The 19,537-nt window shown below is 39.8% G+C and overlaps 1 protein-coding gene across 1 annotated transcript in view; it reads left to right on the forward strand.

Moving 5' to 3' along the window:
* MED23 (mediator complex subunit 23) overlaps positions 1–19,537 on the forward strand; it is a 365,264-nt gene that overhangs the window by 12,291 nt on the left and 333,436 nt on the right. The window contains exon 2 of the mRNA XM_076210243.1: positions 1,697–1,911. Coding sequence (XP_076066358.1) covers positions 1,697–1,911 — 215 coding nt within the window. The remainder of the gene's footprint in view (positions 1–1,696; positions 1,912–19,537) is intronic.

Raw genomic sequence — 19,537 nt, forward strand, 5'->3', positions numbered from 1 at the left:
TAATCATGATATACTTTTTTCTTGGTGGAAATCAATAAAAAAAACATTACTTAAGGCGAATATATTACTGAATGGAGCTGTGACAATAGGTTTGAGATGCCATGTTGTCATCTGTCCAGTCTTGTCAGTATCAGTGTGATGGTGTTCTCACACTCGAGGTGACATCACCATGTTTTTTTTTTTTTTTTTTTTTTTTTTTTTTTTTTTTTTTTTTTTTTTTTTTTTTTTTATGCTAAGGAACTGAGCTTCATGTGTTTCTTGAGGTTGTGAAACTCCTCTATACCCTGTAGTCTGATCAGATGCCAAAACTGGCCGTCAACATCCCTGATGATCTCTTATGCCACGTCCACACGGTCGAGCACTGTCCGCCGGGCATGAGGGCTTTGCTCGACAACGGGCAATTTCATCGGGCAAACCATCAAACTGTCCGTTCCCGGCGCCATTTGCGGGTAGTAGATGGAGGGCTGACATCGCTCCCAAACGCACGAGGTGAGGTGCGAGCAAAGTTAGCAAACCCGCTCAGTACAGACCAGAATTCAGAGTACAGACCAAAGTTACCTTACTACCATGTCCGCACCTAGTACTAGTGTGTACTGGTCTCAACAAGACATGCTATTGGTGCTATGCTTTTCTTCATAATTGTCTCTTGCCTTTGTATATATGGCTCCACTTTCGAAAGGAGAACAGAAAAACTGCTTATGTTCATTCTCATGTAATTGCAAAACAATTGTTCATTTTCATCCTGCAATTCACGTAGAATTGTCACGGAGCTTCCCATTAAATCACGTCTTTGTAACCACTCCCGGCATCAGACATGTCTCCGTAATTTCTTGTTTTTCTTTTTAATGCAGGCAGCAATTATAATGCTGTAAAGTGCTACTTTCCTTCCAAGTATGGCGGGAACCATGGTTATCGTACCACACTGAACCACTCCCTCCCAACCTCTGCTTGCGGCCAACTAACCTCCAACCACCATCGTCAGCCATGTGGACACTTCGCGGGCAGAGTCTGCGGACTTTGCCCGGTAAGGGCAAAGTCTGCCAGGCACAGCTCGACCGTGTGGATGCGGCATTAGAATTATAGTGTATCACTTCTAGTTATGTTTTTTGTTATTGATTTCTGCTTAGAAAATCATATATTACAATCATATACCAGTATTAAGGGAGTGGGTGGTGGGGATGGGGAAGTTAGGAAGTGGTTGTGTGTGAATGATATTTTGATGCAGCCTGAAGGGATTTCTCCCAATCTTCAATGTTACTGCATGAGGGGATGGAGAATGGGGTCGCCAAATAAAAGAAGTAGCCTTGCTGTGGATATGCTGTGTCATGCTGTATTGCTTCTGACCCAGGGCGATGGGTGAGAACTCGTCATCCAGGAGGAGCAAAGATGAGAGGGAGGGAGGGAGGGTTGGTGAATGGGGGTGGAATGGGTGGGGATGAAATGGGTGGGAGTGGGATTATGCCTTTTGACTTTGGCTACCTCCCTTGTAAGGTGGAAAAAGCCCTTGGTATATCAAATATGGATATTGTTAGAAGTACCAATAAATGTACCATTTGCATTTTTATTGTTGTGAATGGTTGTATAGGAAGGGCCAAAGTGCATGCCTTTTCCCTAGGGGGCTAGTAATGTTGTTAAGATGGCCCTGGATTGTAGAGTATTTCTTTACTCAGTGATGCTATTGTTTATTTTCATTCAGAAGGTGGATGCTGTCCAAGAGGCACTGGTCAACCTACTGGATTATGGTGGAGGGGAGAAGGACAAAGACCGCATTGCCTCTGTCACCACAGAGATTCAAGAGATTCTCAATGATGGTGCCCAGGATGCCTCCAACATTACAGGAACTACAGGGTCAGACTCAAATCTGCAGTCTCAGGGATCACAGAAGAATCAAGATGGAAACAAAGGTCAAAGGTGAAGATATGTATATTTTCTTGAAAATGTAGAAACCTTTTAGTGGTCAGTTTGATGATATAATCTAAATTTTGTTTTGGATATTGCCAAATTAATTCAATACTGGGGTATTGACTGCAAGGTAATATGCAGTAGTGATTGCATGGTAACATACAGGCAATGCTTTAGGGACTTTTGGGGTGTCACTATGGACGGGCTAGAGCCATGCACCATTTGTGTATGTTAGAGTTAGAATCTCTACTCATAGAAGAATGATGATATTTTTGTACTACAGCTGCCCTTCCTTTATGCTACTCCCTTGAAATTGTCTCTTACCACTTCTATAATTACCTCTTCTGGATCCCTCTGTGGTGGTGGTGGAAAGGGGTAGGGGTTGTAAAAAAGTGATAGAATGTGATAATGATGGGACTAGGGATCCTGTTCTCAGTATGTTTATTAAACGAAAAGTCAAATCTGGGAGGAATACTCCAAAACTCCAAACAGAACCCTAATTATTGGATAATTAAATATGCATGGTTGTACTACAGATGAGAGTCAAAGGGAAGATTTTTTTTTTTTTTTTTTTTTTTTTCAGGGAGATTGGGAGTGGAGGAGGGAAAGGGTGAGAGGTAGAGAATTGTTGAGACTAAACAAATTCAATGAGGAGGAAAAGAAGAAAGAACACTAGAAGCTAAGAGAAAAGTGGAAGTTGGTGAAAAATAAAGGAAATAGGAGTAGAAGAATGGGTATCTTTCAATGAGGAAGTGACAAAGTGTGCAGAGATGGTATGTATGATGAGGAGTGTAGGGAACACAAGGAAAGGTAAAAAAGTTTGGGATGAAGAGGTGAAGGCAGAGGTAGAAGAGAAGCAATCATATGAGGATTGGTTGCAAGGTAGAGATAGGGAATCATAGAAGTACAAGAAGAGAGAAACATACATACATACATATACCAAGGCTTTTTCCCCCTTACAAGGGAGGTAGCCAAAAAGGAAAAGGCATAAAATCATTCCCATTCATTCCATCCCTGAATACACTCCACACCCCTCCACCCTCCCTCTTAATCATACGAAAATCGACTTAAGCACATGAATCTGTTTTCCCTAAAAAAGCGTAGACTCAGAGGTGACTTGATACAGGTCTTTAAGATTTTAAAGGGAATTGACAACATCAAAAGTGACCAAATTTTCACATTGAATGAGAATCAGACAAGAAACAATGGTCTCAAACTGTCCGGAAATAGATTCAATTTGGAAGTAGGTAGAAACAACTTTGCCAACCGTGTAGTTAATGAATGGAATAAACTTCCTGCACAGGTAGTGCAATGTAGTTCAGTTCAAAGCTTTAAGAATCATTTAGATAAATACCTAAGTAAGATGCTGTAATGATTATAATTTATGTTATATTATTTGTTTTTGTTTTGTTATAATTTGTCTGTCTGATTTTCATTTATTATTAGTTATATGTCAATTTATAATCATTTACTATTTACCTGTTTGTTTGTTATTCAACTATACCTATGCATTTATTTATGTATTTTATTTGTTATTTTTACATTATTATAGTTTTAATTTATTATTAATATGATATATATATATGTATACATGTGTATGTGTATATATATATATGTGTATATGTATGTTTTTTTTTTTTTTTTTTTTGCATCCGACCTAGATATGGATCAAAAGGTCTCCTATGTGTATATGTATGGTTTTTTTTTTTTTTTTTTTTTTTTTTCCATCCCACCTAGATATGGATCAAAAGGTCTCCTGTCGGCATGCTCCGCCTTTGTAAAATCCTTTGTAATCTTTGCACCTCCTGGATGACGGGTCATCCCTGCACCTTGTCCACTGCCCTGGGTCAGAAGCAGTGTCGCAAGACACAGCACATCCACAGCAAGGCCGCTTCATTAAATCGGCGACCCCCCCTCTCCGTCCCCCCATGCATTAAAGGAGAAGACGGGGAGAAATCCCTTCTGGCTGCGTCAAATTTTGCTCACACATACTACCTCACCCCCCACCCATTCCACCTCATGCATCACATCATCATCCATATACAACCATTCTCCCTTCACCCCTGTCTTCTGTCCTCTCCCATCCTTCCTCAACAGACATTCCCCTCCTCCCCAAAGCCCCCTTCACCCCATCCATCCACCTCATCCTAGGACGTCCCCTCATGTTCACTCCCTCCACATCTGCTTTCCATACCTCTTTTACTAGTCTTTCTTCACTCATTCTTTCCATTTGTCCAAACCATCCTAATACTCTTTCATCAACCCTATCTCCCAACTCCCTTTCCACCCCCGTTCTTCTCCTCACCTCCTCATTTCTCACTCTATCTAGCCTAGTAACCCCCATCATACTTCTCAGACACCTCATCTCAAACACATTCAAACTCCTTCTCTCTTCCTCTCTTATGTTCAATGTTTCTGCCCCATACAGTGCTGTTGGCACAATCACTCCTTCATACAGTCTCCTCTTAGCATCCATTCCCAAATGTCTATTCCTCATTACACTCTTCAATCCACCAAGGCATTTACTTGCTTCTCTCAATCTACATTCTACCTCCACCTTCGCTCCACCTTTTCCTGCCACATTTGCACCCAAGTATCTAAAACTATCCACTTCCTCCAGTCGCTCTCCCTTAATGCTTACTTCCTGTCTACTGCCACTTTTACCCCTTGTACATCTCATCACCTTACTTTTACCCACATTTATCTTTAGCTTTCTTCTATCACATACTCTCCCAAACTCTGTCACCAACTTCCTCAGTCCCTCCTCCGATCCTGCCACAAGCGCAGTGTCGTCAGCAAACAACAGCTGGCTCACCTCCCACTTTTCTCCATTTTCTTTAACCATCTCCAATCCCTGACCCACTACCCTTGCATTTACCTCTCGCACTACCCCATCCACGTATAAGTTGAACAGCCAGGGCGACATAACGCATCCTTGACGAAGTCCCACCTTTACCTCAAACCACTCACTCTCTCCATTTCTAATCCTGACATAAGCTCTACTACTCTCATAAAAACTCTTGACAGCTCCTAGAAGCTTTCCTCCTATCCCATATATCTGCATAACCTCCCACAGTGCCTTTCTGTCTACCCTATCATAAGCCTTTTCCAGATCCATAAAAGCCCAAAAACATCCTTCCTCTTTCCTATAGCTTTCTCACATATTTGTCTTACCATAAAGATCTGATCTACACAACCTCTACCTGTCCTAAATCCACACTGTTCCTCACCAATTACTCACCTCTGTTCCTCTCCTAATCCTCTCAATCAAGACCCTCCCATAAGCCTTCCCAACTACACTTAACATGCTAATCCCTCTGAAACTACTACATTCACACTTGTCCCCTTTTCCCTTGTAAAGTGGAACTATACAGGCACTCCTCCAGTCCTCTGGCACTCTACCCTCTCTCCAGCAAACATTAGATAACCTCACCAGCCAGTCCACCATCACTGTACCTCCTTTTTTTAGACATTCTTCATGGCATCCATCCAGACCAGGTGCCTTACCTGCTTTCATCATCTTAACAACTGCCTTCACTTCATCCTTCCTTATTTCTCCTCCATTTTCCTCACTCATCATGGTCATTTTCTTAGCATTTCCCACTGCATCTATCTTTCCCTCCCTATCCTCCTTCACATTTAGCAACTCCCTAAAATATTCTGCCCATCTTCCCCTTACTGCCTTCTCTTCCATTATCATCTCTCCATCTGCACCTTTTACCTTTTCTTCTCTACTTGATTCGTCTCCTCTTCCTCTCTTAATTTCTTTCCAAAACATCTTTTTATTACTTTCAAAATTTTCTGTCATACTTTTACCCCACTTCACATCTGCTCTCCTCCTTGCCTCCTTTACCTTTTGCTTTACTTCTCTTTTCTTTTCTTTGTACATCTCATATGACTCCCTCGTCCTATTTTGTAACCAATCTGTGAAAGCTCGCTTCTCTTCTACAACCTTCTTTGTTTCCTCATCCCACCACTCACTACCCTTCCTTCTATTTCCTCCTGTCCTTCTTGTTCCACACACCATCTTTGCACACTTTGTGACTCCCTCTTTGAACCATCCCCATTCCTCCTCCACACCTAGCTCTACTCTATCCTTCACTCCCTCCCACTCCTCCTTCAGCTTCTTCTTGTACTCCTTCTCCTTTTCCTTTTCCTTTACAGAGTTCACTCTAAGCACCTCCCTACCTTTTGTCCCTTTCCTCTTTCTCCATCTATCCTCCACTCTCAACTTACTTTCCACCAAAAAATGATCTGATATTCCCTCACCCTCCCCTCTTAGCACATGTACATCCTTAACTCTTCCTATCATAGTCCTATTTACCACTACATAATCCATCAACGCTCTATCTACCACCCTTCCATCCACCACCCTCGCCCTTGTGTACTTATGCTTGACTTTCTTCCGAAACACTGTATTTGTTATCATCAACTCTCTTTCTAGACACATAACATAAGGTAGAGGAGACAAAGAGGAGGGCAAATATCAATCAATCTATATGTTGCTCTTGGTTTCTCTTCCAGAAGATCCATTGCCTCCAGGAAACTGACAACAGCCTCTGGGCAGGACAATAAGTCATTTAGAGAAGAGATATTGTATTGTTGTCAGGGGATTATTAGGATGGGGCATTGTAGTATGAACTATTTTGTGTTATCTGTGTAGTGGTTGCATGTGGGGCAGTTTGAATCTGTGACCAGGCCTATTCTGTGTTAGTACTGCCTCAATAACAGATGGTATCCTGAGCACAAACATGCTAGTGTTTTTACCTAATTGTAGTACACAGGGAAGGAGCAATACTCATTGGGTTCTGTCTCCTATTCTTTAATTTTCTTCTAACATACCTTGATGGACTCATATTCATGAACAGTTCCAACTTAATCTATATCTTTGAGGAAACAGCTTTGTTTATGCGATAGGGAGCTGTGTTTATGAAGTGACTGAAATGATAAAATAGAATAGTTTCACTCAGTGAATAACACACAAAATGGAAAACAATGAAGAAGAAAGGCATAAATATAGTGAACCAGCGAAGAGAAGATTGGATGTTAGCAGAGTGGGATCACCATTAGGTAGCGAAAAAATGTTGCATCATTGAAACACTCAAAATAAATCAAAGGTTAGATAACACTGCTTTTTCAGGGTTTGTAAAACAAAGTGGAACACTAGGTAAAGGTTTAGAATGGGAGAGAAAATCAAGGTATAGAAATATCCTAAGAGATCAGGAGATTACAGAATTAATAATAATAGATCTGAAAGCTGAATACAGGGCAATGTATAAAGAAATGCATACACATATACCAAAGGCTATTTCCCCCCTTACAAGGGAGGTAGCCAAAAAGCAAAGGCATAAAAACCACTCCTACTCATTCCATCCCTATCCCAATCCACCCTCCTCCCTCCCTCTCATCGTGGCACCTCCTGGATGATGGGTCATCCCTGCATCTTGTCCACTGCCCTGGGTCAGAAACAGTGTTGCAAGACACAGCACATCCACACAAAGGCCGCTTCATCAAATTGGCAACTCCCCCTCTCTGTCCCCTCATGTAGAAAAGGAGAAGACGGGGAGAAATCCCTTTGGGCTGCATCAAATTTTTCTTACACATACACCCTCACCCATTCCACCTCATGGATCACAACATCATCCATACACAACCATTCTCCATTCACCCCTGTCTTCTGTCCTCTCCCATCCTTCCTCAACAGACATTCCCCTTTTCCCCAAAGCCCCTTTTACCCCATCCATCTATCTCATCCCAGGTCGCCCCCTCATAGTCACTCCTTCCACATCTGCCTTCCACACCTCTTTTATTAGTCTTTCTTCACTCATTCTTTCCATGTGTCCAAACCATCCCAATACTCTTTCGTGCACCCTATCGCCCAACTCCCTTTCCACCCGTTCTCCTCCTCACCTCCTCATTTTTCACTGTAGCCTAGTAACCCCAATCATACTTCTCAGACACCTCATCTCAAACATATTCAAACTCCTTCTCTCTTCCTCCCTTATGTTCCATGTTTTTGCCCCATACAGTGCAGTCAACACAATCACTCCTTCATATAACCTCCTCTTAGCATCCGTTCCCAAATGTCTATTTACAAAGGATTACAAAGGCGGAGCATGCCGACAGGAGACCTTTAGGTCCATATCTAGGTCGGATGCGGAAAAAAAAAATAATAATAATAAAATAATAAATAAAAACTATAATAATGTAAATAACAAATAAAATACATAAATAAATGCATAGGTATAGTTAAATAATAAACAAACAGGTAAATAGTAAATAATAATAAATTGACATATAACTAATAATAAATGAAAATCAAACAGACAAATGACAACAAAACAAAAACAAATAATATAAGATAAATTATAATCATTACAGCATCTTGCCTAGATGTTTATCTAAATGATTCTTAAAGCTTCGAACTGAGTTGCATTGCACTACCTGTGCAGGAAGTTTATTCCATTCATTAACTACACAGTTGGCAAAGTTGTTTCTACCTACTTCCAAATTGAATCTATTTCCGGACAGTTTGAGACCATTGTTTCTTGTTTGATTCTCATTCAATGTGAAAATTTGGTCACTTTTGATGTCAATTTCCTTTAGAATCTTAAAGACCTGTATCAAGTCACCTCTGAGTCTACGCTTTTTTTAGGGAAAACAGATTCATATGTTTTAGTCAATTTTCGTATGATTTATTTTTGATATTTGGATATTTTATGCAATGGGGGGACGGAGAGGAGGGGTCGCCGATTTAATGAAGCGGCCTTGCTGTGGATGTGCTGTGTCTTGCGACACTGCTTCTGACCCAGGGCAGTGGACAAGGTGCAGGGATGACCTGTCATTCAGGAGGTGCTAAGATAGGAGGGAGGGTGGAGGGGTGTGGAGTGTATTCAGGGATGGAATGGGTGGGAGTAATTTTGTGCCTTTTTCTTTTTGGCTACCCCCCTTGTAAAGGGGAAAAAGCCTTGGTATATGTATGTATGGAATCAGTTTTGTTGCTCGCTGTTGTACTTTTTCCAGTCTGTCAATGTCTTTAATGAGATTCGGTGACCATACGGAAACAGCATATTCCAAATGTGGACGAACTAATGATTTATATAGCTTGTTAATGAGTGATGGACTTTTGAAATCAAAAGATTGTGCAATCAGTCCTAGAATCTTATTTGCTTTCTCAGAGGCTGAAATACACTGCTTGGATGATTTGAGGTCGTTACTGATAATTATGCCAAGATCTTTTTCACTATCCACTTTTGTTAACGAATTTCCAAATAACTTGTAATCGTACTTACTGTTATTTTTACCTATGTGCATTACCTTGCATTTACTTGTGTTAAATTTCATTAGCCACTTTTCAGACCATTGCTGTAATTTATGTAAATCTTCTTGAATATCTAATTGGTTTAAGTGATCATTTGCCATTCCACACAGTTTTGTATCATCAGCAAATTTGGAAACGGTAGATGGTCTATATAATTTATATATACTATGAATAGAAGTGGTCTATATCATTTATATATACTATGAATAGAAGTGGCCCAAGAACGGAACCCTGAGGAACTCCACTTGTAACATTTTTCCATCTAGAAGTTTTTCCATTTAAAATAACTCTCTGTTTTCGACCATTCAACCAATTACTAGTCCAACCTAATAGGCTACCACTTATTCCATTTAAAGTTAATTTAGTAAGTAGTCTTTCGTGTGGGACGGTATCAAAAGCTTTTGCAAAGTCTAGATATATTAAATCTATATTGTTTCTTTTGTCATAATTCGAGATAACTGTGTTGTAGAATTCGAGTAAGTTAGTCACGCAAGAACGTTTCTGTCTGAAACCATGCTGGCTATCATTTATCAAATGGTTACTTTCTAAATGATGTTCGATAGCATCTCTGATGATAGTTTCCATTATTTTTCCTATGATTGAAGTCAAACTTATAGGCCTATAGTTATTTGGCTTCTTTTTGTCACCTTTTTTGAATATGGGAGTAACGTTAGCTAGCTTGCATTCACTTGGGAGATCTCCGGATGTGATGGATTTCTTGAAAATAATTTCTAATGGAACAACAATCTTATTTTTCATTTCCTTTAAGATTCTTGGATGCCAACCGTCAGGCCCTGGTGTTTTATTAACTGAGTTTATCTATACACCTTTTAATTTTTTCTTTTGTAATATTTACCATAGTGAGTAAGTTTACCCTAGACTTTTCACAGGTTTCAGTTTGGAGTTCACTTTGAGGTATTTCGTTTACGAATACCGAGCTAAAATAATTGTTTAAGATATTACACATCCCTTCATTTGAATATTCAAGTTGACCGTCAGCAGATAATAGTGGACCAATGTGATTCCTAACAACCTTTTTATCTCTAATGTAACTATAGAATTCTTTGGGATTCTCTTTGGATTTATCAGCGATGTTCATTTCATATTGTCATTTTCTTTTATTGTCTTTTTTAAATCTATCTGTATTGATACATAACCTTCATAGTCATTAGATGCACCCGAGCACTTATATTTCTTATAAGCCTGTCTCTTTTTAGCAATACTTTTTTCAGTTTCTTTGTCGAGCCACTTTGGGCGAGCCTGATTTGGGGGACGCTTTTTAATCCATTAAGGCATTTACTCGCTTCTCTTAATCTACATTCTACCTCCATCTTCACTCCTCCCTTTCCTGCCATGTTTGCAGCCAAGCATCTAAAACTATCCACTTCCTCCAGTCTCTCTCCCTTGATACACACTTCCAGTCTGCTGCCACTTTCTCCCCTTGTACATCTCATCACCTTACATTTACCCACATTTATCTTCAACTTCCTTCTTTCACAAACATTGCAAACTACAGCTATTCACACAACACTATACCCGACATCTGGAAGCATGGTAAAATAATCACCATTCCAAAACCGAACAAAGACCCAACAATCCCAACATCGCACCGCCCAATCACACTTCTCTGCACCCCCTCTAAAGTCATTGAACGCCTAATACTTCAACTTGTCACACCACATATTCCCTTTGCTGACTCACAACACGGTTTTAGGCCACTACACTCCACAAACACTTCTGATAAACCTCACACAAAGAATTTTAGATGGCATCAATTCAGATAGGCCCCACCACAGAACACTTCTTATAACATTAGACATTAGTAAAGCTTTTGATGCTATCCCCCGCCACAACCTAACAAATAAAATATATAACACAGACATGCACAATAACACCAAAAGATGGCTGGCCAATTATCTGGCAGGTAGGAATGCTTACGTGTCATATAATGGCCAATCATCGCACATCAGAAACATTAAGAATGGAGTACCACAGGGCTCTGTTCAATCCCCCACGCTCTTTAATCTATACATGCATGACTTACGCACACCAGACACCTCAGAAATACAAATCTCTTCCTACGCAGACGACATAACAATCACATGCACACATCGTAACACAGACAAAGCTGCAGAAATAATCCAGCCATACCTTGATACACTCAACACATGGTTCATCACAAACAGAATCAAAATAGCTCCAACCAAATCTACAGCAACACTTCTCACCAACTGGACAAAAGAACACAAATACATACCTCATCTCTACATCAACAACACTCTAATACCACACACAAACACACCAAAAATTCTTGGTGTAACATACGATACATTCATGTCTTTCAAACAACACATCACAAACATAAAAAACAAATGCACACCTAGACTTAACGCACCTAAGTCAATCACTGGAACAACGTTTGGACAAAACAAAGAAACTGATACAACAATATACAAACAATGCATACGCTCAGTGTTGAATTATGTGAGTCCTGCATGGGCTCCTAATCTCAGTGAGACACACCACAACACCCTTCAAATCATACAAAACAAAGCCCTAAAAACAATTACAGGCTGCACAAATACAACACCTACAGACCATTTACACCATGAAACAAAAGTCCTCAAAGTCAAGGACCACCTCGACATGAGATGCACACAAACACTTGCCGCAGCCACCACAAACACATCACACCCGCTACACTACAAAGCAGAACACCCACACACACCAAGAAACATTAAAACAACACCCAAAGACCTGTATCACACACAGATACTCTCTTCTCTTCCACTACAACCACCAAATACCAGCCTCCGGAAACATATTCATAATCATATCACTCACCGCTCCATTAACACACTGAAAGACAACACACTGCTGCATGTCAGACCCCCTGATATCCACCCTTCTGAATCCTCTCTCCCACGAAAGGACAGAGTCCACCTGGTCAGACTGTGGTGCGGCCACCACCCAGCACTTCTAAGCTACCAGAAGAGGCTGGATGACCGCATTGTGAACAGCTGCCCAGGATGTAACACTTCACCCCATACCATACAACACATAATGGAAGACTGCATTATACACAATCATGCACGCAAAGAACACAACATACACTCTATAAAGGATTTGTGGGGAAACCCAGTTTCGGGTGTGGCATTCCTTGGGGAGACAGGACTGCTCGGACAGTCTAGGGAACGACAACAACAACAACAACAGTCAGGTCAGTGATTTGCATGAAATGTATAGCAGTCTAACTGATCTAATTATTTACCACTTCACTCCGGACTTAAATCTCGCGGGCAGCAGCCAATGCCAGCCGTACGACGTGTCGTAATAATACTCGCATCATAAAATATAGTCACCGCTTATATCGATCGTTCTCTCTTTCACCCGCGAATTTTGAAAACCACAGAGAATGGGATTCAGGGCACATTTGGAAGAATGTAAAAACACAGGGGCGACTACAATAAATATATTCAAGACGCCGATATGGCAGCGTCGCGAATCCACTTGCTCCTCATGACGCCTACGTGTGCGGCACCGTATGGAAGGGGTTAATGCACAAAACACGTTTATTCCCCTAAAGTCAATATGGAAAAATAGTAATACTCCCAAATGGATGACAGACAGATTGAAACATGAGATCGGAATGAAAAGAGGACTTAACATAAAAATAAAAAGCGGGGAATCACACCTTAGATCAAGATATAACGAAATGGCAAAGCTGGTTAAAAGGAATACACATACTTTGAAACGTAATTATGAAATCAAGGTTGCCAGTCAAGCAAAATCCAACCCAAAGGGTTTCTTTCACCTCTATAGAACAAAAAATAAAGAAAGAATGGGACCAATTGAAAATGATGAAAATGTCATGATAGAATCGGAGGAAAAAATGAGTGAGGAGTTTAACAATTATTTTCTATCGGTGTTTACTAATGAGAGGTTAAATAAAGTACCTGACTGCGATCCAATTTTCAGAGGGGATGAAGAAAGTAGTGTATCTAATATCAGCATTAGTAAAGAAGAAGTAGTCAAGCAAATTGAAAGACTTAAAGCTACAAAATCTCTGGGTCCAGACGAAATTTTTCCAAGAATGCTAAAGGAGTGTAAATTTGAAATCTGCGACCAGTTAACTGAAATATTCAGTAAATCGGTAGACACTGGTTTTGTGCCAACTGCTTGGAGGCAGGCAAACGTTGTTCCTGTTTTTAAGAAGGGAGATAGATTGTCTATATGCAACTGCAGGCCAATCAGTTTGACATCAGTTATAGGAAAAATGCTTGAATCAATAATAGTAAATAGACTCAGAGAATACATCGAAGGACATAATGTAATTCGTGATTCACAGCATGGTTTCTTCAAGGGTAAGTCATGTGTGACTAATCTTCTATCATTTTACACTAAAGTATGTAAGGGGTCAGATAACACTGATAATTAAGATGTTATTTACCTTGACTTTAGCAAAGCATTCGACAAGGTGCCACACCAGACTACTAAATAAAATCAAAGCCCATGGTATAGGAGGAAAAGTGTTAGAATGGATTAGAGCTTGGATTAGTAACAGAAAACAGCGGGTCACCATAAATGGAATAAAATCTAGGTGGGGCAATATTACTAGTGGGGTCCCCCAGGGCTCAATTTTGGGTCCCTTGTTGTTCATTATGCATAAACAACTTAGACGATGGGATAAATAGTGATGTTAGTAAGTTTGCAGACGACATTAAAATAGGACACCTAATTAGGTCAGGAGACAATGCAGAGATTCTGCAGGATGATCTTAATAAATTGTTAACATGGTCAGTGAAATGGCAAATGAACTTCAATATCTCTAAGTGTAGCATGTTAAACATAGGGCTACACAACCCTGAAAATAGATACAGCTTAGATAACACATTTTTAGAAAAATCTGAGTGCGAGAGGGACTTGGGAGCTCTGGTGAGTCCGGACCTTAAAACCAGGAAGCACTGTATTAGCGCCAGAAATAAAGCTAACAGAGCATTAGGTTTCATTGCTAGGACAGTAACGAATAAAAGGTTAGAGGTAAGTATTAAACTCTATCTAGCGATAGACCCATCCTTGACTATGTGGTACAGTTTTGGTCTCCATCCTACAGAATGGACATAAATTCACTAGAATCAGTACAGAGAAGAATGACCAAAATGATACATGGACTCAGAAATTTGCTTTACGAAGAGAGGCTTAGGCACCTTTACTTACACTCTCTGGAAAGACGCAGAGTGCGGGGTGATCTAATAGAAGTGTTCAAGTGGATCAAAGGTTATAACAAGGGTGATGCTAACAAGGTCATCATAATAAAACAACGGCAGTACTCGCAGTAATGGTTATGAACTGGACAAATTTAGATTTAAGAAGGAAATAGGCAAGAATTGGTTTACTAATAGGGTGGTCAATGAGTGGAATAAACTTAGTAACCATGTAGTAAGTGCTGAAACTATCAGTTGTTTTAAGAAACAATTAGAGAACTTTATGGATGGGGATGACAGGTGGTGATGGATACAGAGCTGCCTAGTGTATGCCTTATGGTCTCTTGCAGTCTCCTTTATTCTTATGTTCTTATACTCTAAAGAAAAATATAAACTACTAAAAATTAAACTAAGATCCCAAATGATAAGAGAAGTACTATCTAAAACAAAAAAGTTGGCCAAAAGTGAAAATTACAAGAATGTATTGATAAAGAAATACATGGGGCTAAGAAAATGGTATATAGAAAAAAAGGAAACATACATATACCCAAGGCTTTTCCCCCTCCTTACACAGGCAGTAGCCAAAAGACAAAAGCATAGAAACCACTCCCACCCATTCCATCCCCTCAATACTCCACTACCATCTACTCTTTTCCCTCCCTCTTATCTTGGCATCTCTTGGATGATGGGTCATCCCTGCATCTTGTCCACTGCCCTGGGTCAGAAGCAGTGTCACAAGACACAGCACATCTACAGCAAGGCTGCTTCATTAATTTGGTGACCCCCCCCCTCTCCATCCCCTCATGCAGAAAAGGAGATGGGGAGAAATCCCTATGGGCTGCATCAGTTTATTTCTAATACACACTCCCTCACCCCCCCCATCCCCCACCCACTCCCCTTCATCAGGGCTGTGGAGTCGGAATTGGAGTTGGAAGCAATTACGGTGTCACTGGAGTCGGAGTCGGTAAAAATATATCAACTCCGACTCCAGTTAAATTTACACTTTATAAGGCCTTCGTTTAGTCTGTAGAGTTATGCAGTGCACACTCCTTATAAGTAGATTATATATATAAATTTTTTTTTTATAAAATGTAATAAATATCATCGTCTTATCTTCGTGGTCATTCCACTAAACCCCCAAAATGTCTTTGTGCAATGCTGGCTTTCAAATTTATACATAGACCGATAAACATCCAAAGTATTACTTGAATAAATTAAACAAGCACCTCTCTTTTTCACCTTCTGTTAACACACAGTCACGGGAGCTGTAATATTCCTGTCAAGTTCCATATGCATCGTTTCCATCACTCCATCAGTTTGGTGGTTTCTCCCACTGCTTTGTTGCCAAACAGTAGGATAATTATGATTTCAACTGTAGACTAACACAATAATACTATCTCTTCTCTCCTTTCCCCTTCTTTTTTTCCTTCTATACTTTTAAACATTGAATTATTGAAATAAGGATATTTAAAGTTGAAAAAAGTTTCACGTTTCAAACATGTTCAGCTGTATCTTGTATTGTACTTGTATCGATAAAATCGGTTCCAGAACCAGAGTAATGTCCATCGCAATAATCGCATAGCAGTACCAGTATGTAGTTAAAAATAAATCTTACATTATATATTTTTATTATTAGGTTTGTATATCCTTTACAAAGGTTATATTTCAACTTTTGTTATAAAGTACAGTATTTTTGTTTTTGAAATGTACTTATCACTTGTTTGCAAAGTTATATATTATGCCAAATGTCTTACATTATAGAATCTTTTTTTACTGAATTTTCTTCAATATCCTTTCAAAGATTTTGTCTCTCCTTCAGTTATAAAGTATTAAGAGGTCAAACATAGGAAAGCCACACTATAACATATCTTTATTCTTTGATATAAACCAGTTATAATGATATAAGTCTACTCAAGATTGGAGTGTATGTGTGTTGTATAGGCTTTATAAAATATGTAGACCATAATCAGTTAATTACATGAAGAGGAATCGGAGTCGGAGTCGGTGGGGCCAAAAATAGAGGAGTCGGAGTTGGAGGTTTTGTGTTCCGACTCCACAGCCCCCTTCATGCATCACAGCAACATCCATACACAATCCTTCTCCATTCACCCCTATCTTCTGTCCTCTCCTGTCCTTCCTCAACAGACATTTCCCACTTTCCCGATGCCCCTTTTACCCCATCCATCCATCTCATCCTAGTACGTCCCCTCATGTTCACTCCTTCCACCCACAATTATCTTCAACTTCCTTCTTTCACACACTTTCCCAAACTCGGTCACTAACTTCCTCAATCCCTCCTCTGATCCTGCCACAAGCACGGGGTTGTCCACAAACAACAACTGGCTTATCTCCCACTTTTCTCCATTTTCTTTAACCATCTCCAAACCCTGACTCACCACCCTTGCCACCTCTCGCACCACCCCATCCATGTATAAATTGAACAGCCAGGGCGACATAACACATCACTGATGAAGACCCACCTTTACCTCAAACCACTCACTCTCTCCATTTCTAATCCTAACACAAGCTCTGTTTCTCTCATAAAAACTCCTGACTATTCTTAACAGCTTTCCTCCTATCCCATATATCTGCAAAACTTCCCACAGTGCCTTCCTGTCTACCCTGTCATAAGCCTTTTCCAGATCCATAAAAGCCAAAAAAATATCCTTACCTTTTCCTAAAGCTTTCTCACATATCCATCTTACCACAAAAGTCTAATCTACACAACCCCTACCTATCCTAAACCCACACTGTTCCTCACCAATTACTCCCTCTGTCCCTCCCCTTATCATCTCAATGAAGACCCTCCCATAAGCCTGCACAACTACACTTAACAAGCTGATCCCTCTGAAACTACTACACTCACACTTGTCCTCCTTTCCCTTATAAAGTGTAACTATATAGGCACTCCTCCATTCATCTGGCACTCGACCCTCTCTTAAACAAACATTAAATAACCTCACCAGCCAGTCCACCATAACTGTACCTCCTTTTTTCATACATTCTGCATAGCATACATCCAACCCAGGTGCCTCACCTGCTCTCATCATCTTAGCTGCCTTCACTTCATTTTTCTTTATTTCTCCTCCATTTTCCTCATTCAACACAGTCATTTTCTTTGTGTTTCCCACTGTAACTACCTTTCCCTCCCTATCCTCCTTCACATTTAGCAATTCCCTAAAATACTCTGCCCACCTTCCTCTCACTGCCTTCTCTCCATCTGCACTTTTTACCTTTTCTTCTCTACTTGATTCACCTCCTCTTCCTCTTTTCATTTCTTTCCAAAACATTTTTTTTATTACTTTAAAATTTTTCTGTCATACTCTTTCCCGATTTCACATCTGCTCTCCTCTTTTCCTCCTTTATCATATGCTTTACTTCCCTTCTCTTTAATTTGTACCCCTCATATGATTCCTTCGTCCTAATTTGTAACCAATCTATGAAAGCATGCTTCCTCTTTTCTACACCCTTCTTTACTTCCTCACCCCACCACTACCCTTCCTTCTATTTCCTCCCATTCTCCTTGTTCCAAACACCATCTTTGCAAACCTTATGACTCCCTCCTTGAACCATCCCCATTCCTCCTCCACTCCTAGTTCTACTCTATCCTTCACTCCCTCCCACTCCTCTCTCAGCTTCTTATATGCCTCCTTTTCTTTTTCATATAAGCAGTTTACTTTAAGCACCTCCATCCTTCTGCCTTTTTCCTCTTTCTCCACCTATCCTTCACTCTCAACCTACCTTCCTAAGATGATTCAAACTTACATTCATTTTAAGGACAGACGTCCCCCAAATCAGGCTCGCCCTAAGTGGCTCGACAAAGAAACTGAAAAAAGTATTGCTAAAAAGAGACAGGCTTATAAGAAATATAAGTGCTCGGGTGCATCTAATGACTATGAAAGTTATGTATCAATACAGATAGATTTAACCCCTTCCATACGGTGCCGCATACGTAGGCGGCATGAGGAGCAAGTGGATACGCGAGGTTGCCATATCGGCGTCTTGATTATATTTATTGTAATTGCCCCTGCGTAATGACATACTCTCTAAACTGTCTTCACATTTTCTATGGTTATCAAAATTCACGGGTGAAAGAGAGAATGATCGATATAAGCAGTGACTATATTTTATGATGCGAGTATTATTACGACACATCGTACGTCTGGCAGCTGATGCTGCCCGCGAGATTTTGGCCCGTACTGAAGAGGTTAAAAAAGACAATAAGAAAAAGAAAACGACAATACGAAATGAACATCGCTGATAAATCCAAAGAGAATCCCAAAGAATTCTATAGTTACATTAGAGATAAAAAGGTTGTTAGGAATCACATTGGTCCACTATTATCTGCTGATGGTCAACTTGAATATTCAAATGAAGGAATGTGTAATATCTTAAACAATTATTTTAGCTCGGTATTCGTAAACGAAACACCTCAAAAAGCACTCCAAACTGAAGCCTGTGAAAAGTCTAGGGTAAACTTACTCACTATGGTAAATATTACAAAAGAAAAAATTAAAAGGTGTATAGATAAACTCAAAGTTAATAAAACACCAGGGCCTGACGGTTGGCATCCAAGAATCTTAAAGGAAATGAAAAATGAGATTGTTGTTCCATTAGAAATTATTTTCAAGAAATCCATCATATCCGGAGATGTCCCAAGAGAATGGAAACTAGCTAACGTTACTCCCATATTCAAAAAAGGTGACAAAAAGAAACCAAACAACTATAGGCCTATAAGTTTGACTTCAATCATAGGAAAAATAATGGAAACTATCATCAGAGATGCTATCGAACATCATTTAGAAAGTAACCGTTTGATAAATGATAGCCAGCATGGTTTCAGATGGAAACGTTCTTGCGTGACTAACTTACTCGAATTCTACAACACAGTTATCTCGAATTATAACAAAAGAAACAATATAGATTTAATATATCTAGACTTTGCAAAAGCTTTTGATACCGTCCCCCACGAAAGACTACTTACTAAATTAGCTTTACACGGAAGAAGTGGTAGCCTATTAGGTTGGACTAGTAATTGGTTGAATGATCGAAAACAGAGTTATTTTAAATGGAAAAACTTCTAGATGGAAAAATGTTACAAGTGGAGTTT

The sequence above is a fragment of the Oratosquilla oratoria genome, chromosome 27 (assembly GCF_046742065.1).
Source record: "Oratosquilla oratoria isolate Oo_2021 chromosome 27, ASM4674206v1, whole genome shotgun sequence".
NCBI lineage: Eukaryota > Metazoa > Arthropoda > Malacostraca > Stomatopoda > Squillidae > Oratosquilla > Oratosquilla oratoria.